The 23,823-nt window shown below is 41.2% G+C and overlaps 2 protein-coding genes across 4 annotated transcripts in view; both read left to right on the forward strand.

Moving 5' to 3' along the window:
- The window catches only part of rabep1 (rabaptin, RAB GTPase binding effector protein 1), a 35,005-nt gene extending 30,100 nt beyond the window's left edge, over positions 1-4,905 (forward strand). For both annotated transcript variants that reach the window (XM_023962589.1, XM_023962590.1), the window contains 4 exons: positions 1,039-1,094; positions 1,817-1,915; positions 2,021-2,137; positions 2,946-4,905. In XM_023962589.1, the coding sequence (XP_023818357.1) occupies positions 1,039-1,094; positions 1,817-1,915; positions 2,021-2,137; positions 2,946-3,047 (374 nt within the window). In that variant the 3' untranslated portion in view covers positions 3,048-4,905. The remainder of the gene's footprint in view (positions 1-1,038; positions 1,095-1,816; positions 1,916-2,020; positions 2,138-2,945) is intronic.
- Positions 4,906-5,933: 1,028 nt separating this feature from the next.
- On the forward strand, positions 5,934-23,648 carry LOC101167473 (myelin protein zero-like protein 1). 2 transcript variants are annotated; one of them, XM_023962591.1, is made up of 6 exons: positions 5,934-6,114; positions 10,663-10,844; positions 13,623-13,833; positions 15,774-15,903; positions 18,281-18,386; positions 20,757-23,648. In XM_023962591.1, the coding sequence occupies exons 1-6, from the start codon at positions 6,042-6,044 to the stop codon at positions 20,850-20,852; spliced, it is 798 nt and encodes a 265-aa protein (XP_023818359.1). In that variant the 5' UTR covers positions 5,934-6,041; the 3' UTR covers positions 20,853-23,648. The 2 variants fall into 2 exon arrangements, with proteins under 2 accessions (XP_023818359.1, XP_023818360.1); XM_023962592.1 differs by lacking the exon at positions 18,281-18,386.
- The last annotated feature ends 175 nt before the right edge of the window (positions 23,649-23,823 follow it).

Genomic DNA, 23,823 nt, shown 5'->3' on the forward strand with positions numbered 1-23,823 from the left:
ATTCAAGCCGGGTACAAACTGCAAATATGAATTACTCCTCATTGATCAATTTTCAAACGGATTACTACCTAATCCGAGATTCTGATTGGTCAAAGGTTAAGCGGTTTAACTTTCAATGCAGGTTCAATGGCTACATGTTTTGGACGTAGAGCCTGAAAACAAAGTTAAGAAGTTGTGTAGTAATTTTGAACGCAGACCGCGCATTTACGTGCACTTTCGTAGACTTTTCATGGCAAGATGTCACTTAAACGGCAACACGCGTCCTTCGTGGAAAAATGCATCATTTTGTAACAGATAACTTTGCTTAATTTAGCATCACCTTGAACAGAATAATCGATAAAGTCGGGTTAGAGTCAAATCCTCGTTTGTGGGTTGAAATGAAAACGGGTCAGGAATTTGGCGGTGAAGCTCGCTTGGTTTTCCCTTCTGCTTAACCAGCTTGTGCTTCTTAAACACATTTCAATCATTTATTCTAGTTTTTTGACCCAGAATCTCGTCATACTGGCATGTATGCATCTACTGGTTAAACACAAAAAGACACTTTTATAGTTTTTACTAACTTTATGTTTAAAAACTCTCAAAGGGAGTTTTATTTTATTTTACAGAAGTTACAGAAGATCTGTCAGGATTTGTTTGTACTTTAGTAGCTGCAGAAAACAGAGCTACTGTTTTTGTTTATATTTCACTTTTTTTTATTGAACAATATTGTAATTTTACAAACACTTGTTTTTGGATTTTATTATGAGAGTTTACACCCGATCTTTTCAGCTCTGGGTCCCGCTGATGTTTCTCCCGCTTTATAAAGTGTAACCAAAAGAGGTTTAAATGTGCATTTTTATTTCTTTTTTTAGCTTTGCTCTCGTTTGTTGGTTACTTTTAAAGCTTGACGTCTGGACGTGTTGTGATGCGTTTAGCTCAGTGTGTGTTTCTCAGCTCTGTCGTTTGACCTTTAAAGCACAAAGTGATCAAAGTTTGCAGACTTTGAGGTTCCGATGAACAACATGTGGTTGACTAACGAGGTCGCACGTCTTCTCTCAGCGTCTTTTTCTAGTTTGAAGACGGAGATGGAGCGAATAAAAGCAGAGAAGGAGAAGGTAGGAACTGTTTATTGACCGTTACAAAATCTGGACGTTAGTGCTCTTTATTCTGATTAATAAAACGGAGCTAATCAGTGTTTAGATTACATATCTGAAACAAATAATTGTAGAGGATCACCTTAAAAAAAGTAGTATCCATTTCCGACCAAAGTTGCTTTAATCAGAAAACAGAGATTTCCTGCTGATTGTGAAGAAACCTTCATCACATGGAGCTCCGTACACGGCTGGCTCCTCATACATTTATCCGCCAGAAGGTTTTTTTTGGGGGGGGGAAACCCTGACCGAGGACACAAACATTTATCTGCTGCCCATTCATGGGATTTGCTCATTAGTTTTCCCAAACAACCTGCACGGGAATTTCTGACTTGATGAGCTGACGGCAAAGGATTTGAACTTCTGACAGCTGTTGGGAAATGGTCCTTTGAAGGAAAGCTCAGATGCCTTCTTGAAGCTTTAAGGGATTAAAAAAGTGCAGCTTAAAACATTTCCTATTTTCATTTTACGTTCCAAATGCTGCCAGTGAGCTCCTACATTTTTTAAAGCCTCAAAATCCACAAATAATGTGGAAAAGCTTTCTTTTTATAAGGAATCTCTAGTTTTCACCTGTTCATTAATCAACAATTAATCCAAACGGCTCAATCAAAGCAGTTTTTGCGTTAACAGTCTGTCCTCGTATGGAATCGGTGATTCTTTAGTAACTTCTGCTGGTGTTTGTGTAGCTGCGGAGCAGTTTAACGGAAAAGATGGAGACGCTGGAGCGCCTCGGGGGCCTCAAGGTCAGCCTGGAGCAGCAGGTCAGAGAGCTCGCATCTGCAAAGGTCAGAGCGTGTTCCCCGGAACCGCGCAGACACGAATCGTGCCAGCGCTTTCATTCACAGCTGCACTGAGCCCATCCTTTTTCTAACACGCGCGTGTTTCTACAGAGCGCTCTTGAAAGCCAGGTTCTGGACGAAAGAGACAAAGCCCAGCGGCTGCAGACCGAGCTGGACGTGAGCGAGCAGGTCCAGAAGGACTTCGTCAAACTTTCTCAGACGCTACAGGTAAGCAGGTTAAGTCTCTGCGCCTGAAACTGCTGCTAAACCAAGTAAAAAATAAATAAATAAATAACCTTCATGGAAATGGGATTGAAATGTAAGATTCTCAAATGGACATAGAAAATATTTTTGTCCATCAAAGTTGGCTAAAATTCAACTCTGAACATGATTTTGGAACTTGGTGGAGAAGTCCTGCCCTCAAACTTCTGCATAGCTGTCCTCCTAGAGAACTTCCTTTACTTTGTGGGACGGAGACACGACTCTCAAAGAGTTAATAATGTTTGCAAAAAAGAAAAAATAATAATAGCTCAGCTGCTAATAGAATCATTTGTTTTTCTATTTTCACCTAAAAAAAGTAATATGAGAAAAATACATAAATTATTTATAAAAACTACACCAATATATTTTGTTCCACCACCTAATAGTTTATCATTTTCCCCTTTTTAAAAAGAATGGTTCAGTCCAATTTCAGATTTGAGATTTTAACTGGAAAAGAAAAAAGTAATTAAAATAAATGAAGCAAAAATATGTTTTTATATAATCCTTATTGACTTGGATGTTTAGACTAAATTTGAATACTAGGATTATTAATAAAGTTATTAATAACACTTTCTTTCATTTCAGTTTGGGGTTTTTAACAACAATGTAATCTTTTCAACATTTTGAATCTATTTTTCATGTATTTAGTTGATGTGGTTTTTCATTCAGTCCAAGCCGGTCCTGATTGGACCCCCCCCCCCCCACACACACACACACACAGACACAGCAACTGTCAGTCAGGCCCGTTCTAACCCGATGTCTGTCGTGTCTGCAGGTCCAGTTGGAGCGAATACGACAAGCCGAGTCTTTGGACCGGATCAAAGTGATTCTCAACGACACCAACTTGACGGACATCAACCAGCTTCCAGAGACATGATGCTTCTGAACGAGGCGGGCCCCCCCCCCCCTTTTTTTTTTCTCTGAGTGTCCACCCCCTCCCACCCCCACCCCCACCCCAAACCTCCTCAGTTTAACGTGTAAGGATGAAGATGGAGCTGGGTGTACATTAGAGTGCAGCGCAGATAGAAACGATGAAGAGGAACACTACTCTGTAAATAAGTAAATGTGTGGCTGTGGACAGTGGAACGGTTTGGGGGGGGGCTCATTTCTAATGTAAATGTAACTCCATATTAGCTCAACCAAAAAAAAAAAAAAAGAAAGTGTCGTCCGCTGAAGCACTTTCCATCCTGCAGCCTCTTTTGCTTTTTAACCTCTTTCTCCTCCTTCGCTCGAACACTCGAAGGCGCCATGAAGGACAGAAATATTTGCACATTATGGAGCTGGGAGGGAAAGAAACGCGGGCGAGCGACCCCCCCACGTGTCCTCACCGGTTCGCGGAAGCTCCAAGTCCGACCAGGCTTTTGTCGTGACCTTATTTCTGTTAGAAAACACTAGTGGATCCATTTCATTTCAGGATGTTGGACTTTGACGGCTCCCGCTTTCTGCTCCTCCAACCGTGATTGGATGGAGGATTATTTCAGATTATTGAAGAGCACAAAAGGCCTGTGAACACTCGTCCAACCCCTCACCTAAACTGTCCTCAAACGGTTGCATCTGTGAAGGATTCCATGAACACTTTTGACATAAACGGTAAAACAAAAATACACAAAAAAAAAAAGAAGTGCATCCCCGAGGACAACTGCTACAAAACCAAATCTCCAAAAGCATTTGTTTTATCTTCAGGCCTCACAAACTGACTGACGGCTGCTTATCTTACAGGAACAGCAGAGGTTTCAACTGAAATAGGTAAAAAAAAAAAAAAGCAGTGAGATTTCTAAACAAATGCTGCAGTTTTTGCTGGAAATTCAAAAGTTGAGCTCTCATTGGGATAAAAAGCCTTTGGGGTTTTTCAAATTAAAACCGATTCACACACACACACAAAAAAAACATTCATTATTTTAAATTTCAAATTAAAGCTTGGAGATCTTTTATGTTTATAACGGGTGGGTTCTGCAACAATAAGAAAAAGATGGACATGGAAGCCTCATCACGTCTGCGTGATTTCCACCGCTTCCCGGCGAGGTTGTGACATCATCTGTGATGAGGTGAATCCTTCATAAACCCCGAAAAGAAAGAAATTCTGAACCGTTTCGGTGACACTTGTTCTGTTTTGTAGATATCTTGAGTTGTATTTATGAGGACAGGAAGTCGATGGAGCGATGACCTGTTTGTTTTCGTACAGAAGCATTGTTGTGTTTTCATTGTGATGACATGAATCCTGCTTGATGTGGCATTAACGTGAGGAAAGGTGGCGTGCTGTCACCTCACCTCTGTTCATGCAATTCTGATACATTAATGATAGATTTCTCACAAAATGTCTGTTTAATCCCAAAGGTATTGTTCTTGACAAAAAAAATCTACATTTTAAATCATTTTCTTTTTGTTTCTTTGCTTTGGCCACTCATGAAAATTAAAAAGAAATTGTTTCATTAGAATGACACCATCTTCATTCTCCAACTTGAAAAGTTCTGCTCCTTCAGAGGGATTCAACAGAACATTTTGTGTTTCCTGCCTTTGATTTCAGCGATCAATTAACTTAATTTACACACAATTAACACACTGATCCAGTTTGAAAGATTTAGTATCAAAATAAAATGGTGAGAGAAAATGTCTCCTGGTTGCTCCACACTGGAAAATGAGCTGTTGGATGGAATTGTAATGTTGCTCAGACTTAGGAAAAGGCATGTTTGATGAAGACTTTTGAACAATACTGACTATAAACTACTGCCCACTGAGTTTGTGTGTTGAGTTTTTTTTATTTCTGATAAATTTGGGGTTATTGATCAGCTGAGTGAGGACACCTGATGGATGATCTGACCAATCAGGCCCCAGAACCTGAGACCTGGATCACAGAAAACCTACTGAAGACTCCCTGAGAAGACGAGTTGGACAACCCTGGTCCTCCAGAACCACATCAATTCCTGTGGTTTCCAGTCCTCCCTGACCAGCTTTCTGCTGGCTCAAGTGATTCCACATCCCGATTGACTGAACACACCTGATTTAGGTAGTGGGCTTCAAACAGTCCTGAAAGAAGAGAGAAACAGGCAGGTTGGTGGTGGACGGGTAAGCCGGGGTACCGTGACCTGAACGTTCCATCTGTTTCTCCTGTTATACACACCAGGTAAGTTGGTTGGTGCCACCCATTCTATGTTTTGGATTCCTTTTTGTAGATCATTCAAAAGACTCATCTGTTTTTAGAAATGAACTTGTTGGGCATTGTGTTCTATTTCATCTCTAGTGCATCTTTTTTTTTGGTTTCTTTGATTAAAAACTTGAAATACTCATCAATTGTGTCTTATGTTAAAGTCCCCTTAGGCCCTAAACCTACAATCCGGCATAAGATATTGTCTCATTTATTTATTTTTTAAATAGACTATGAGCAATATACAAAATGTTTTTTAATCGGAACTAAATGGTGCTATAGTGACCTTTATTACACTATGTTATACTTACTATCACTATATTTTTGTTTTGATACTTCTTACCTTTTTAGTACTGACCCAGCATGAATGTAAATTGGCTTTTTTTTTAAAAGAAACACAATTTAATTTCCAGACCTAAACGTGTGTTCATATTTAGTGTTCATATTTAAGTTGTCTGCCCAGTTAGTTATTAACTAGTTAGATTAATATATTTTATTCAAATATAAGTAGTGCGACTACTCCTTTTTTATTTTTGCTTCTTCAGAGATATTCTAATGATATTGCATAACTGTGGCATGGACCTGTCATTACACTGTTGGCCTGCAGGGGTCAGGAGCGACTCGGAGAGCCGCGCGCGTGCCACTGGAGTCTGGCACGAAGAAGAGAATCTGCCTGGAACGGTGGAGGTGGAAGAAAAAAAAGGCAGGAGTTGTGTTTACAACAGAATAATGGAGCCCAAACGGTCGAAATACGTTTGCAGGCGCATTTTGTTAACTGGATTTACACTGTATGTCGCATTAGGTGAGTATATAAGTCCGGTTTGGGTTCGAGTACCTTTTATAAAAGCGAATATTTGGCATTTTAATTTTTTAGGTGGGAAATCAGGTTAGCCAGCTAGCGATGTTCGCTGGAGGACCGTCGTCTACACCCCCTCCCAACCTTAAATCCCGCAGATTAGTAGTGTGCCTTTTGTTCCGGCCTACATCCAAGAGAGGAACATTTACGTGGTTGTTGTTTTTGATCATATAAATCAGATTTTTTTTTTTACGCAGTATGTCGCCATTTCTGATTTGAGCAGCGAAAATCTGAGCGTTTGGCCGCGAGAGAGGAGGCTCGCGCCCCGCGGCTGCCGCTGTCTCCCGGTGAGGCGGTAGTCGTGCCATCGGGATGGAGCTCATTTAAAAACTCATTGAAGAGGTTTAAAAACACGTTGAGTTGTGGCAAAGGCTGTTTTTCTGTCGTCTGTACAGTAAACACGTGGAAAGTAATTTTCATTTTTTATTTAACCAGGTTGAGAGCATTAAAATTTTATTTTAGATTAACAGAAGCGACTTGTAAACACAGTAACACTTCATATTTGCAGATTTTATTTCCCTCTCGAATTCAAATGAATCATTCAGGGGCCACTCCTGCCTAATTCGTACAATAATACTAATAAAGGGGGAGAAAAAATGTTTTTAAAAATATTATAAATTATCTCTATGGTTCTCAATTTAAAATCGTTTTAAAGCTTTATTTTAAGAGAAATTAAATTGTTTGTTTTATAGGATATGAGGCAGCGTTTCTGCTCTGATTTAAAAAAATAAATAAAATAAAAGCACTGATTTAAAATTTTAATATTTCGGTAAACCAGCAGATAATCCCTTCATATTTTTGAACATTTCCCTCACTTTACAAAAAAGTACAAAAACAATCTTTCTCTTTAGAAATTGGAGAAACCGCAGACTTTCATAGCTGCTTTTTCGTTTCCTTTTTTTTGGTTGCCTTTAACTGACGTGCCATGCAACTCTGGTGTGAAAGTCATTCGTCTTCTATTAACCCTGCAAAGTTAATAGTTTGTCATTTGTGTTCACAGAAGATGTCTACTTAAAAAAAATAAAAATAACAGACTTTTATTTTGAAGTCAGGTCAGGACTTAAATATGTGAAGGATGGGGGCCAGAAGTGGTTTGGAGTTTGAGACCCCCCCCCCCCTCCCAAAGAGATACCATCTCGTTTCCTTGTTCATCTTCCTGACCCACAAAGGGAACTGAACATCAACAACGAAGCTGGAGTTTATGAAGGAAACCCCGAACGCTCGCTAGTGTTCCTAAAACTACTCAACTGAAACCACTGACCAGAGTTTTGATTAGTTTTTAGGATATAAAGTATCCTATTTCATTATGTTATGTTGAAACTACTAACTGGTGAATCAACAGAAAATAACGCAACACGACCACATCAAAAACCGCCGTTTTGGTCGCCTTGCCAGTCATTCAGGCGCGTCTCATCGGCCAATATTCTGCCCGTAATGCGCATTTATGAATTTTACATAATTATACAAAAATGAACATTTGTAGTTTTTCCTGCAGATCAGTAAAACTGTTGTGGAAAAGTTGCGGTTAAATGTTTGACTTGGTGTTTCATTGTTGTACTTCTGAACCTCCTCTTCCTCTCCAGGTGGTTGTTTAGCGACCAACGCCACAGTTTGACATCTTAAACTGTAATGGTTAAAGATAGCAGAAACATTTGAATCATAAACGGGTCAGAGGTCACGCTTTCTCCTGCTTCCGCTGTGACGTTTCCTCCAGCTGAGCTCCCGGTTTACATGTGGTTATGTTGGCGTCCCCCCCCCCCCCTTTGAATTTTGATATCTGAGGCGAGACAACAAGAACGTTGTGTTCTTACTCGTATCAGCTTTAGGAGAAAGTAAATAAATTAGAATCCGTTGAAATGAAAGGAGTGATCCGTCGATTTTTATCTGACATTTATCATGATCAAAAGATGATCAATGCCTGTCCCTGAAGCGCCTGTTCCATATTTCTAAGTGGTTAGCCGTTGGAAATATCTGACATCAGGCGCACAGGTGGAGGAGCCGTGGTTGCTAGTGTTTCTTGGATCGTGTTCGTCTGCGTTGTTTTCTGAATCTGGAAGGGATCTGCATATCTCTCTGACTTCTAGCAGACGGCCTGGAGGCTCGACTGAAAATTCCTTGAAATGAAGGCGGTCAGGTTGACGTCTTATTCCCTCGGCCCCCTCGGGTGGTGGGTGTCCCTACTTTAGTGTGACTCATGCAGGTTTTGTCTTTCATCGAAACTTGTCTCACTAGAAAACAAAGGGTTAAAGCGTCAAAAAGAAAAGGTTGACCGAGTGGAACCATAGGGCATTTTTTACTCCCTTGTTAGACGAGGAAAAGGCTCCTCTCGGCCGCCAGGCGTGTATAAAATCACAAGCTGCCTTCCTGGTGAAACTCAAAGCTTCTCAGGCAAAGATAAGCAAAAGGTTTTCCAACTTTATGGTCCAACTGCAATGAAGGAAGTCCTCAACCTGTGATGTTTGTTCCTGGAAGGGTTTCATTGCAACAAGGTCAGAGCTGCTGCTCAGAGCGTTGGTCGCCCTTATCACTGCTGTGTCTTCATGTCCTGCACACGTGCAGAGTGCTGACGACACTAAACGACTCCTACGGTTCACTTTTATTGTCTTACACATCCCTTAGGAGGCCTACGGTGTCACGTGACGGTCAAAGCCCTCTTGATTGGCCTTTAATTTCCTGGATGTTTATGTGAATAGTAAAGCACCGTAGTGGTACGTCCCAGTCTTTGCTCTTCTTGTAGCAGAAGGCGGGCTTGTTCTTGAGGAGTTGTGGGCGTCGGCATGTGGCGCCTTCTTTACCAAAAACGTATCTATAAGTATGTCCTCCCTTTTCCTTAACCCTTGTGCTATCTTAGATGACCCCACCCTTACATTGACGTGTTCTCCCTACCATGACAGAGGTGGATAAAGGTGGAAAGATTTCATGTAATCCATGGACACCAGTGAAGATCACAAATCATTGAAGAAAAAAGGTTCAGAACACTGTCTAGTGGGTCTAGATGACCCAACTCCCAATGTTAAAGTGCCTAGGATAGCACAAGGGTTAAGAGGAGGGGTTCAGTTTACAGAACATTCACAAAGAAGGCCGTGTCCCACAGCCACTACGTACATTATGGCACGGATGAAAATTGGTCACGTGAACATACGTGGAAAACGTTGTGGTCTTTATGTGAAATTTTCACAGATGGATCACGAATGAACCACGCAAAGAACACGTAAATCAACGCAGAACATGAACCGTGCGGGATTATTGCGCTGTTTATATGCAATTCGTTAGTGATCTGTGCGACAATTACCTTTTTACCAATTACCAATTACCTGGTTCATGGGTGAAAAGTCACTTAAAGATCCGTTAGACGAAATCCTTGACGGACATCTGCGCATATCGACAAACGCAAGAGACACGTATGAATGACGTATGTCATGCATGTATCAGGAAATAAATGTCATATGTGGAACATGCACAAATGTACGCAGTGGCTGTGTGACACGGCCCATGTTTGATGATGATGATGATGATGGTTTTCATCACATCTATGCTCTTTCATCTGAGCTGCAGCTGAAAATGTTGAAGCGAATTTATTAGTTCATAGAAAATGGAGCTTTGTTCTGTCAGTTTGACATTTTCTGACATAGTTTCCTCCGTCTGTTCATCAGAGGAAACACCGTTCATGTGTGACAGAAGCAGGAATGATTCTGTTGGTGAACTTTTCCTCTGAACAGGTGTTTATATGACCACTTCAACAGGAGAATAACTGTCATTAATGATTATAAATGCTTTAAAAATATGGGTTAAAAGTAGTTGGATGTTTGGAAGTAAATTTATTTAAAAAAAAGATTTTAAACAATAAATAAATAAATGCATACATTATAATATTTTGAAAAATAACCTTTAAATTTGATGGATTTTTTTTTTGTATTCTCACAATGAAGAGACAGGTCCAGTTTAAGAGATTTAATTTAAACAAAAAAAAGTTACAAAAAAAAGCGACTAACATCAGATCTTCTGGTTGCTCCAAACTGTCAAAAATTGAAATTTCCTGGATTAGAAAAAAAAATGGATTTGTTTTATACTCATCATATCAAGTGAATCAATTCAATCAGTTATTAAATGTTTAAGAATCATTTAAATTTGTTTTTTTGTGATCAAAAACATGAATGATTTTTCCGCAGGTAAAGAATTTAAACTCTGATTTGCTGCTAAAATTAGGCTTAAAGTAATGTTATTTGATTATTTTTTTTAACAATTATTTCACATTTGAACTCTTCAGTCAACCAACCGCCTCCAAGCAGAAAGAGTTCTGTTGTCAACGATGAGACTTTCTTCCACGCCTGTAAAACGTTTCCTGTCTTTTTACCATCTGCAGCTGCTTTCGACTTCCTTCGTCACATTTTTTTTTGCCCCCCCCCCCCCGCCCCCCCCCCACGGTGTCTGTTTTTTGTCTGCCCCCCCCCCCGCTCCCAGGCCCTTCCTAACAGCGGGATGTTTTCTCTGCAGTCACAGAACAGACGTGCGGCCTGGACGTTCAGGCCGACCCCGAGGTGATCGTGCAGAACGGCACCACGGGGGTCCTCCGCTGCAGCTTCAAGTCCAGCGAGGTGGTCACCAAACGCACCACGGTCACCTGGAGGTTCCAGTCCAATCAGCCCAAAAGCCCGTTCTACGAATCCCCACATGTGGTGAGTGTCTGTCGCCTCCGTCATCTGTCGGGACGCGTGAGGGGAAAACGCCGTTTTGGCGCCGCCGTGTTTGTCCTGAACTGTAGCTGGATCTCAGTGTCACCAACTGATCGGGGACTGCATGGAAACTGGGTCACAAACAGAACCGTGACGGCAGTGTCTGAAGCACTGGAGGTCTGAGCAGATGTTTGGGTCGCGTCTCTCAGCTTTCTGAGCAGTCAGACTGGGTGGGGGCTCCTTGTTTTCCTGTGATCTACTGTGAATATAACGACGTAGCCGGAAGGTCTTTAATTTGGGGCACGGGCGCTCGCAGTCTGGACCTGGACCCCCATTAGCTGTGTGGGGGGGCCATTCACATCTCCGCTCAGAAAGCAGATCTGCTGCTTCCGTATCACGTCTGGAACTTTGCTGGCAGAGAAACGCAGGAAAGGAACCTTGAAGTTGCTTCTTCAGTTTGAAAAACCTTTTCCAAAAAAGATGTCCAACAGTGGAATCCCAGCTGAACAGCCTTTATTATCCCTCAGAACATCGAGAATGTCTTTACATTCAATGATTTTATCATCATCGCACACCAACATGAACCACAGTGCGCAGAAGAACTGTGGTTCATGTTAGTGTAAATATATTGATACGTTTATTTTTTAAAATCGCTTATGGTTTCTGACATAAACTAATGCCATTTCATGGTTTTAGCATTTCAAAATTGTATAATTTTGATGAGTTTTGGGGAATTAAAAACATTTTAAAGATGAAAATTGTATTTTTAACATGTTGTGGCATTTTTCAAATGATAGAAGACATTTATAAAAAAGACTAAAATCTCATTCCTGCGTATTTCTTTATTCAAATCAGGCATCGGGAGCAGATTAAAAAATGCATTCTTAAAAAGATCGCGTTTGTGACACTGAACAGGCCACAAGCTTCCTGCTCCGCTCCATTCTGATCATCCACCTGCAGACCAATACATCCATGAACGTATCTGTTTTCTTCGTCTGAGCTGGAATCTGGATCAGAACTGGACCGATCTTGTTAGCCTGGGGGTCGTGAGGGGCTGTTAACGAACAGGAGAGAGGGTAAATAGGTGCATGATGGGAAATGAGGGCACAGGGTTATGGGGCAACAGTCCCGCCCACAATCGCTAAGCAACTCTTGCCGCTCTGCAGAAACTGTCTCAGAACAGGGGTCTGCTTTAGAAAAGTAAAACTCATTTGAATTAATACTATTTTTCTCTATTGTGAAAAACATAAATGTCTTTTTTTTCTTTTTTGCTAAATAAACTAGTTTGCAACTGACGAGTTCTTTTCAAAGCAATGTACATCCTGTGTCACTCCAAAAAAGTTTATTTGACTGTTTTTGGTGCATCTAAGACAGAAACATGTAAATCTAGCTCTAACCAGATTTAATGTGGTGACCTTTACTTTATTTTTCTAAACATTGTGTGCACTTAAACTCCTTAAAGTTGTTAAAAAATCGAGAACCTGCCAAAAGTGTGAAACGTGGTTGTGCTTATGTCAGGAGGTCTTGACCTTGGGAGATATTGGTTCTGGTGTCGCCGTGGTACCGTCCGGGTTCTGGCACGTCCCTCCAGCGCAGGCGTCTAGACACGCAGAACTCCACAAAGCGGCCTCAGTTTGGTCGGTTCTGCTGTTTGCCGTCAGAGAACAGAACCGTCGTTGATGAACAAGCTGTGACTCATTCCCACAGCTGCTGTGCAAAAGGCCCAAAGGTCCAGCTGTTGCCCTCTGACTTACCGACAGAAAAGGACAATAACCGTCACACCAGACATGAAGTGTGACTGAACACTCGTTCGTTCTGCATCACGGGTCTGCTAACCTTTTTTAAACCTTTGGCGCCTCTTAAAATAAATAAATGTGTTTTTTAGGGTATTTTTTTTTCCATTAGGTTTTTATATAATTTTGCATTTTTGTTCCTTAATCAACTTGGATTGGTTTAGTTCAAGCATTAATTATAGAAAATGCAAGAAAAAGGAGCGGATTTATCAAACTCAATACCAAAATATTTCTTGGATTAGTAGAAATCTGCCTCCGTTTAAGTGAAGGTTTTTCCTCCTAAAGTAAATATCTGCTTACGGTGAGTTTTTGGCAGCAGGAAGTAAATGCATTTTAAGTTGTTTTGCACATTTCACAGGCAAAAATCCCAAAGTAATGACGGCATAAAACAAAACACACAAACATACTTTCCTTCATCGTCTCTTTGAGTGCTGGAAGGTTGAAAATTCTCAGCTGATGTGGACGTTTAAGTCAAAAATTCTAAACTCATTTAATCACTTTAGCCAGGGCTCCACAATATGAAAAAAAAACCAGCGATTAGCGATATTAATGATCAGAACTGATGACACTAGAACTTGTGATACATGAACAAATGGCAAAACAACCAAAAATATCATTTCCATTTCACTGCAACAGTTTAATTTAAATATTCTACCTTAGATTATATTCCAATGACCCTCTTCTACATAGGAGGCCGACATCATTAAGGAGTCCATCCGATTGGTCAAATGCATAACTGGATTTATTTGATTCATTAAATACTTCAAGCTGCCATATCATTGTTTTAGCACATTTAAGCTTAATGTTTGTCGCAATTTTCGTCATCTTTTGCGATATGCAGCTTGATATAGTGAGAAATGTGCGATTTATTGTGCAGGTCTAGTTTTAGCGAGTTTAAAACTCTACTTTTATGCATTTAGGTTATCAGAATGAAATATTTAAGTTTCCTGTAGTAACTCTTCTCGGGTCTGACTTCCTGTCTCTGCAGATTTTCTATTTTTCCGACGGTCAAGGATATCCTGGACTGAAGGAGTTCAAAGAGCGGGTGCAGTTTATCGGAGACATCAACAAGCGGGACGTGTCCATCCAGCTGAGCCCAACTCAGTTCAGCGACAACGGCACCTTCTTCTGCGACGTCAAGAACCCCCCTGATGTTAGCGGGACGCAGGCGGAGACGCTGCTCAGGGTCGTCCTGAAAGGTCAGTTTCCGCCTCAAACAAAGGTCAACAAAAGACAAACCTGAGAAGACAAATGTCTGTGGGGGTTTTCAGGGACAGTGACGGTATAAAACTGTAAGAAAATGTAGCGGAGTCCGTTTTTTTTACCGAAAACAGGGGCTGTGTTCAAACCGGAGGGCTGCGTTCTTCCTGGGCTGCAGTTGAAGGCTGCTTACATCACAGCGCCACCACAAGTGCTGTTCAAATTCAACGAATGCGGCCTTCTTTTTCACGATTTCAAGGATCGGTCTGGTCTATCTTTCTATGCTGTCCATATCCCAAGATGCATTGCGGCCAAACCCCTGAGATTTTCTGACAACAATGGCGTACTGTGACGCGGGAGTTGGAGATTTTGTCTAATTACCCCTCCAAGATTACAAATTGGATCAAACAAGCCAGGAAAATGTTGAGTTTGCCTGGTTCACTACTCCTCTCTGTTTGGGACTCACGGTTGCTAGGCGACAGGACATTCGCCAATGGAACAGCTAGAATTACCTGAAGGCTAGACACGTCCAAATTCACAGCCGTCGACATCCGGGCGACGTTGGCCGGGCCGTTCGTCGAGCGGGTCGGCTGCGGCCGGTGAAGCACCCAGCCCCTCGGATTTGGACACACCGGGACTGTTGCCCCTTTAAATCTCCATGGAAACAGGAACGCTTTTTCCTTCAGTCATTTGTCAGCTTCAGGTCTGCTCAGGAACGAGAAATTCAACACTGTGGTTGTGAAAATAAAACCCTGTAATTATTTAAAATATGATAATAGTAATAATAAAAATCCAGAACTGAGTTTTGTTGAAGGTAAAGCAGAACGTGTGTTGAGGAACTCGGCAGGTTTGTGTTTGTTTCTGTCGGTTGGATGCGGTGTGACGGTTCGTTATCTTGTGGATCAGTGGTTTCCTGCTTCCAGGTGGTTGGATGTCATCTTTATATCTGAAGAACAACCATTTGAGTCTTTTCAGCCTCTGAGGCTTTTAGTTTACTCCCTAGTGGACATTTTTGTGTTTGAAGGTTTCGCTGCATTTCACTGGAAATTAACAGCTCAATGGTTTAGTCGCTTTAAAAATAATAATAATAATAATAAAAAAAGGTTCTTGATCTCCTTCTGTGACAAAAAAGATGCTTCACGCTCTGAAAACCGTAGAAATGATCGGCTGACGTCTTTGTGATCAAACATTTCCTATTTATTTTTTCAGTTTTGGTGGCCAGTGTTTCCGAGATAAAATAGTTTCAGTTTGTTTTTAGATTTTTCTTTCCGTGATTTTTATTGTTGCCCCTGATCAAGTTTCTGTGTATTTTTAATTTTCTTAATTTGACGAGTCATTGATCTTTGGAGCCAATTCCTTCACAATAAAATGCAGAGCGGTATTTTCAGTTTTCATAAACAAAGATGACAGTTGGGGTTTAAGTAGAGCTAAGCTTTGCTCTTTTGTCACAGAGGTTTTCCTGGATGTTTTTTTTTTTTTTTTTTTAAGTTATTTCTTTTCCTTTTTCTAGTTTTCCCATAAGGAGCCTGGAGGTTCTCTTCTAATGCCGCTCCTCTTTGTGCTGCTCTTTGATGTACCGCCCATCATCTCCTGGTTGTTCGCTGTGACGTGTGAACTGCAGCAGGACTTCCATACTGCTGCATCCGTGTGTTTTCTCTGTGAAGCTGCTGGTTTTTCACAGATTCAGTAAAATGGTGAAAACGTTTTACTGAAGGCTTTTTATTTGCACATGAATTTGGATTAAAATATACTTGTGTGGTAAACCTCAAAGAACAGGGGCGGAACTGATTTTCAGTCGTGTTGTGTTCAGTTCCCATTTTCCTGTTGCACGCTTGTCTGCATAAATGTTCCTGAGGTTCATCGTTTCAGGATTTTGCTCTTAAGATCCAGAGCTCTTCCCAAAGCTTCTTCCTGACGCTGCTCTCTGGTCTTCCTGCAGAATCCCTTCCTCAGAAAAACACCGGCGTCATCGTCGCCGCGGTCTGCGGGGCCATGGTGCTTCTCGTCATCATTGCCGTCGCCGCCTGCATCATCATGAGGGTGCTTCACAGCCGCCACGAGTACGAAGGGTGAGTCCCCGCCCTCAACATCACAACAGGAAGTGGAAGAACGGTGACGGTACGCATGCTGAACCGTCCAGAGGTGTCACAGAGACGTCTGTGTGCCGGGACTCTGCATGGGACAGGGCTCACCGCCTCCCCCTGCTGGGTTAAAACCAAACTGCATACGATCTCATGTAGCTACTAATTATTAACCGGTGGATTCCAAACTCTGTCAGACTCCATGTTGAATCACTTTGCATGCCGCAGCCACACACTTCATGGACTTGAAGCCTGAGAGTGAAAACCTGCCGACGGCTCTGCTCGTCTGGAGATGCTCCAGAGCCTCCAGCCCAGTTTGGGGTTTCTCTTTGCTCTGGTGTCCCCTTCCTCCTCCTCCTCCTCTTCCTCCTCAGCACATCTCTGTTAACGTCTAACATTAACCATTCTGCTTTTCCCTCAGTGTGCCAACATGAATGGAGGTCAGATTTATATTGGTTCTTCGTTAGATCTTGGATAAGGGTTTTGTTTTCTGCAGCCTAAATCAATATTAAAAAAAGATAGCTTGTCAATTCCATTTAAAAAATTTACAATTTTTTAATATGTTTGTTGTTTAAAAGAATCAGAATCAGGCGTATATCTATAAAACACAATGGGGAAAAATGGTCCACTTAAATAAAGTTTAACAACTTGGAATCCCAGACGTTTGTCACATGTTAAAAATAAAAAATAGATCTATCCTCCAAGGTTCTAGTTTTATTTTCAAAATAAATTACGACGTCCTTGCCTTTTAAGATAATTAATTCTTGAAAAAGCATCATGTTTCAAAATAAGTGTGTTTTGTTAAAAAGTAAAAAAAAAAAAAGTTTTACATCTTAGGAGTTGGTATATTTATACGTAAACAGTCCGTCTATTTCTATTTCTATATCATATTCAAATGTGACTCGAATGACACATTTTAATTTTAATTTGTTGTCAAATGTAAATGTAAGTTCATGTTTACTCTAAACTGTTTCCTGCAGTTGTTCAAACTTTCCAGTTTCCCCGAAATCGAGCAAATCTGTATCTTAAAGCGAGAACATTTACCGCTTAAAAATATTATTTAAAGTAAAAAAAAAAAGCCTGTTTCCTTAGAGATGAAAATGAGATGACTCGATTAGAACTTCAAGATTTTTTGTCTTAAAACAAGTATAAAAAGTTATTTAAACTAGAAACTCTGCAAAAATACCAGTTGATACCAGTTTATTCTTTAAAATTTATGGACTTTAGAAGAATCCAGCGATCGTCCGACTTTTGGTTGGTCAGATGTCACAATGTTTTAGGGGAAAAAATGATTTCCATCCTTTTTATTTATTTATTGTCTTAAATGAATAAAATCCTTTATGCTGCATGTAAACTCCTGTATCATCCTTCATGTTGGTCCACAAACATCAAACCCGGCCATCTGTCTCCATCCTGACCCGTGCATCCCTGTGTTTTTACTAACATTCTGCAGCTTGAAATGACCTCTAACATCAACAGCCTTCATGTTCATTTTTGTTTGCTTTCAAGCAGAAGTTTGTACTAAAAATGTACAGCAGTCGTGTGCGACGCTTCTGTTCAACAGCTGAGAAGCAGACTGATCACAGAATGAAGAAGCACATTTCTGCAAAAACAATAAAAAAAAGATTCAATCTGCAGTTTAGTTTTTAAATTTGATCAGAAACGTTGGATGAAATAATCATGTTTGCAAAAAAAAAGAAATAAAGAAAACAGATGGAAGAGAGTACAGTCAAAAACTTTTATTTTGAAATAGATTATACATTGGAATAAATTTAATGCAAAGCTGCTTCTGTTGCTTTTTAATTGACATATTCTGACGTTTCTGCATATAAAAAAATGGAAACACGTTTAAATTTGAGTTTTATACTTGATCAAAAATGTTTTAAGAGTAAACTTTAAAAACTCAAATTGGCCTCCTTAAATAGTTTGTATTTATTTAGAAGATTTTCTGATATTTTATCACTTTTTATGGAGATTTTGTCCAAATTTGGATCAAATCAAAGGAGGAAAAAATTGAGAATAAATGTTTCCAGCAAAAAAATAAAAGCTTACTGGTAAATGAAATATTAACTCTAGTTCCTAATCATTTTAAAGATATATTTCACCTTTAAATTGCACTTAAATTTGACTTTTTGTGAAAGATAAACATCCTATTTTTACTCTAAGGTTCTGTTGTTTTTAAAACCATGAAAAGGACCTGGAAGTGTCCGTGTGGGTCAGAACCGGGTGGCTCTCCTGCAGTCTGCTGTCAGCTGTTTGTGCGTCCAGCGCTTTGATTTTTGTCCCGTTTCCATTGTGTGTTTGTCTCCATGTGAATGTCCTCCATGACCGCCGGTCACCACGGCAAACCGTTACCCTAAACTAGATGCACCACCTTGGAAAGCAAGAGCTCTCAGGCTCCACAGCCGCCAAAGAAGGTGGAGTCCAGCTCTGGGGGCTCCAGGTGTACCAGCCCGTCAGGCCCGCTGCAGGTAGGAGCAGGGGAACAAGGTCGCCCACTGGCTGCTTTGGGTACTGCAGGAACTTTGAAGGTGGATGGGTCTATTCTGCACGTCAAACCTCGGAAGGTTGCGTTCATTTGAGTTCATTAATTTGAATTTATGTTGCATAAACCAGCGGTCTCCAACCTTTTTCAGGCCCTGGGCCGGTTTGATGTCAGACAATATTTTCCCGAACCGACCTGTACGAGGCGGAAGTTGGTGTCTGATTTGTGTCTGTTTCCAGTTTCCCTTAACTTCTGCGGGTAAATATTATCTTCGTCTTTGAAATATCTGCAGCATCTTTCAACTTTATTTATGCACTAGATTTCATGTAGGAACCATTAAAATGTCATTTAGATTTTCCTTACCTGTCAAAGTGGAAGCTAAAAAAAAATCAGACGCCAACTTCAGCCTCGTCTGACTTTTAATCTAAAACATAAAATCTCATTAAAACTGATATTTTTTAAGTGTCATAATAAAGGTGACTTCACCCTTTGAACAACTTTATTAACAGCATCGTCGTAACATTAGACAGCTGGTTGCTGAATACTCTGCATTATTATTATGGTCTGTGGGCACAACTGTCACAATAAATCTGTATTTGGAGTGAAGACCCCTGGTTTTTGTCTAAATGAAGCTTTTTTATTTTAAACTCTTCTTCCTTTTCCTCTTTTTTTTGCCAAAATAAACTTTCAAAAGTTTATTTATTTATTTATTTATTTTTGGTCATCTTCACTAGCTTGGAGGTTTCAACCTAGCTGTCAGGGCCACCGCTTTAAGAAAGTTCACCTTTTGCTACATCCCATCAGGGGTCGCCATAGCAAATTAGCTTTCACTGATTCGCACAGGTGGTGTGGCAGAGGTTTTAATGCTGGATGCCCTTCCTGATATTTTAGAAATGGGCTGGACAGACAGAAGGTCACTAGACGGGTTATCAACAGCTTAAAACATCATTGGCCAACCACAATCCAAAAATTCATACACGAATGCTTTCCCTCCAGCATTGCTGCTGATTAGCGACGCGTACCGATACGATGTATATATCGTGAAACACGCCCCACGATACGATACGTATGCCGATACGCGCCCAACGATACGATACGCATGCCAATACGCGTCCCACGATACGATACGCATGTCGCTCACGCCCTGCTATACTTATGTCGATATGCGCCACATGAAACGATGCATATCGCGAAACGCGTCCCACGATACGATACAAATGCCGAAATGCGTCCAACGATGAGATGCGTATGCCGATATGCGTCCCACGATACGATACTTGTGCTAATACACGCCCTACAATACGTATGCCGATACGCGCCCTACGATACGTATGGTGAAATGCGCTCCATGATACAATACATTTCACAAAACTCCTCCCGCGATACATATCGCAAAACGTGCCCACCATATAATACATATGCTGAAACGCGTCCCACACTACGATACATATGCCGAAATGCGTCCTACGATACGATATGCAGGCCAATACGCGCCCCATGATACTATACATATCACGAAACGCGTCCTACGATAGATATGCCGATACGCGCCCCAAAAGACGATGCACATCGCGATACCCGTCCCACAATGCGATGCATATAGCGATACGCGCCCCATGATACGATACATATCGCAATATGGTACCTGAATACGCTTTCTCACAGGCGGAAGTAAACGCGGGTTGCACTGCCCATCGCCGCGATGTTAACCTTTGTTCAGAGCGTTGTAAACAACCCTCTGATCCATCAGGTCGCTAATCTAGAATCTATTGCTGTGAAGTTCTGCAGAACTTTGGCTCCGCTTTGCTGACAGCATTTTGCCTGGTGCTACATGCATTAGCCGCTGCAATGCTTCACTGTTCTTATCTGAGCCGCTACAAACTGCCACAATCTGCGTTTCTCTATGATACTGGCAGCAACGTTGCACAGAGTTTCAGTTTGGTATCCATCCCAAGTAAAAACTAAGCAGTACATGTCTCATAACTCCAAAACTTGCTGCTTCTCGCTGAGATCTGTGTTTTGAAGGGTGTAGAGGCTCAGTCGGCGGTGCTGCCAACTAGCGGTCAGAGGTTTTAGTGGAAAACAAGAGTCAGACTCTAAAGGACGCGCATAAATAATTCAATAAATATCGTCCTGACAGCATTTTGAATCGATACAAGTATCGCCATATGAAATATCTCGATATTCTCTCAAAACGATTTTTTTCCCCCCGACACCCCTCCTGCTTATCAAAGTGAAAACTTGATCTTGTAGTTTTGTTGTTGTTTATTTATTCGTTGCCATCCTCTTTCGTATTTCTGCGTCTGGTGTTTTTTATGAGTGTCTAACAGGCCGCTGTGGTGTCCCCCCCCCCCAGGGCCCGGTGATATACGCACAGCTGGATCACTCAGGGAGCAAAAACTCCTTCCACAAGATGGAGCCGGTGGTCTACGCTGACATCCAAAAAAACTGAAGGACCAAAACCCAGAATTCAAGGGAAAACCCAGCAGAGTGAGACCTCTCTCCTATCGGCTGCTCTTTGGAAGGGGTGGGGGGGTATTTTAACACAGAAAAAGAAAATTGGAGCAGATCCTCTCTTTGAATTCTCCTCTTTCTGTTCTCTGGAAGCATGATTCTGTTGATGGTAGTAACGTCTCCTTGTGCTTTGGTGTAAAGAGAAGAAAACACTAGTAAGTGCGTCACATCCGCATCAGACTCTCCTGCAGAAAAAAAAAGCCGTGTTTGTAAAAATAATAGCGTCTTTTCTGCAGACCGCTGCACCGACGATTTGCTCGTAAAATGGAGGAAAACGGCCGCCACGTCCTCTGCTGCTGGTTATTTATTTGTATTGTTGAACGTTTGTACTCGTGTTGCTCCGAGGAGCTCCAACCGCGGCGCTCTCCTCAAACCTGCGTCCGTCTTGATTTGCTGCTGTTTGGAGGCGAGGAGGCCCCAGCTCCTGCTAATCGTCTGCTCCTAACGAGGCCGTACTGAGAAAAACTGCTTTTCCTCCATTAAAAAAGCGTCAAGCTGCACCCGCTTTAGTTTTTCGGTGTTGGCTAGTGTGTAAAAAAAAAAAAGATTCCTGCTTAGAGAAAAAAACCAAATCTGTAGATTTCAACGGACAGAAAAAGCAAAATGTCTGAACGGAAGCGTCCGATGGCCGCCCTTCCTGCTGGGCCAACAGGAAGTGGAATCCTCCGTTTTTCAAAGTTTGGTGCATCGGTCTGCAGAGGACGGCTCATCTCCATGGTAGTGGTGTGGGCGGAGGCGTTTGCCCCCCACCACCCCCTCGGCATCTTTGCATGCGGCGCCCCCTCCCCCGCAGCCCAACTGGCGTGGTGTTACTGTGAACGCTTCTGTGACGTCCTGGCATGTGGTACTCTAACAACTCCACCCCCCATTTTGGATTTTCACCTGAGTGGAACGAGGGCGGAGCTTATGGGTGGAGCCCTAAAAAAAATGACCTTCTGACCTTTGATGTTCCTTCACTTGATAGAAATTAGGGGGAAATTTTTTTTTTTTTTTTTAAATCAAACTCTGAGGTTATTTGAGCAAAACACTACTCTGCATGCGACTTACTAACATCATTATGGCAGAACTATCCGTGGTTTTATTCTACGTCTTATGTTATTCTCAGAAATGTGTCAAATATCAAACTTTTTTTATTTCCCAGATGCTTTAATTCATTCCATTTTTTTATTGTTTATGTTTGTTTTCATGCGTTTAAAAGCCAAGTTTCCTTTGACTGAGTTTGTTTATCAGTGTTTTGAAGGATCTTTGTTGCTTCCGGCCTGAAGGCCCTCGGCTTCACGGTGCAGAAAATGACTGATGCCGGTCCATAGATCCGATCTGGTGCCGTTCACTGTAGTTCATTCCAGCGTTGCTCTCACTGCCGGGTCAGAACCCGGGCGCTTCCTCCGGTCGTTGTACTGAAGAAAGTCGCTGTTTTCTCACGTTAGTCTTAATTATTTTTGTCTCCAGAAACCGTAACGGTGTTTCTTTTGCTGCTCGGCCTCGTTGAAGAGTTCTTCAGCTGAAATGAAAGAATAAAAAAAACCTCTGTTTGGTTTTTAAGGGATGGAATGATCCAAAAGAAACACCTGCAGGTCTGCAGGAAGTTTCCTCAAACTTCAGGAAACTTTCCTGAAATTCAGGACACTTCCTTAAACTTTAGGAAACTTCCTGAAAATAAGGAAACTTTCTAATGTATTCTGAAGTTCAGGAAAGTTTCTTAATTTCCCTAAGAAATTTCCTGAAATTCAGGAAACCTCCTGAACTTCCTAAAATTTAGGAAACTTCCTGAAATTCAGAAAACGTCCTGAAATTCAGGAAACGTCCTGAAACTTTAAAAAAATTCCTGAAATTTAGGAAACGTCCTGAAACATTAGGAAACTTCCGGATTTTAGAAAACTTCCTGAAATTTAGGAAACTTCCTGAAATTTAAAAAACTTCCTGAAATTTAGGAAACTTCCTGAAATTTAGGAAACTTCCTGAACTTTAGGAAACTTCCTGAACTTTAGGATACTTCCTGAACTTTAGAAAAATCCCTGAGACTCAGGAAACCTCCTGAACTTTCTGAAACTTCCTAAAACTTTGAGAAACTTCTTTAAACTTTCTTAAACTTTAAGAAACTTCCTGAAACTTCCATCCTGTTCTTAAAAGTTCAGGAAGTTTCAGAAAACCTTTAGTTTCAGTCACTCGCTCCACGCGCCGTTTCCCGCCTTGTTTGATTCCCAGTAAATCTGTTTGTTTTTCCGGATCCATTTGGAACCAGAGGATCAAACTTCCATCCAGAATCTCTGCTGAAGAAATCTCGATGAACTCTTCCTCCAGAACGACGGCGTCATACGGCGGATGCTCGTTTTCGTGACTTGTAGCCGTTTTTTCGTGCTGTCCTTAAAAATCGTGATATAAAGTATAAATTATGAAAGATTCCAGATTCTGCGGCGTTCCGGCAAGCGGTTTCCCTCACGGCGAGTCTTATCGGCGTCTTTTGGACGGTAAATGTTTGCGTCGTCGTCTTTACGTTGTGTCAAAGCTCCACTATGTTGCACATCTGAAGACGATCTTCGTCGTGTGATTTTCACCTTTGCCTGTTCGATGTCTTTAAAACTGGAATGTTGTACATTTAGTGCCTTTTACATTTCATCTGCTAACTTGAACATCTGCTCAAAAATAGATTTTATTTTCCTTTGACTGTATGTATTTTTTTATATCACCTCTGTATCCACTGCTCAAATTTGATATAAAACCCACTCCTGGCCCATTTGTGAGTCTGATCTGCTTTTTCGCTCTTTTAATTCAATACTTTATTCATCGTTCTGCACTTTTTACAATTGAAATTTAAAAAAAAAATATCACTTCAAAAAACCCCTGGTTTGATTCCTAGCTGGGACCTTTTCTGTGCACGTCCCCCTTGTGCACGTGTGGCTCTTCTGCTG

The sequence above is a fragment of the Oryzias latipes genome, chromosome 14, assembly GCF_002234675.1.
Source record: "Oryzias latipes chromosome 14, ASM223467v1".
NCBI lineage: Eukaryota > Metazoa > Chordata > Actinopteri > Beloniformes > Adrianichthyidae > Oryzias > Oryzias latipes.

What these genes read in the sequence shown, in the direction of transcription:
- LOC101167473 (XM_023962591.1), top strand. Translation starts at nt 6,042, where the DNA reads ATGGAGCCCAAACGGTCGAAATACGTTTGCAGGCGCATTTTGTTAACT. An exon ending in AGCCGCCACGAGTACGAAGG is followed by an intron (nt 15,904 to 18,280) that starts GTGAGTCCCCGC and finishes ACCCTAAACTAG; the next exon opens with ATGCACCACCTTGGAAAGCA. An exon ending in GCCCGTCAGGCCCGCTGCAG is followed by an intron (nt 18,387 to 20,756) that starts GTAGGAGCAGGG and finishes CCCCCCCCCCAG; the next exon opens with GGCCCGGTGATATACGCACA.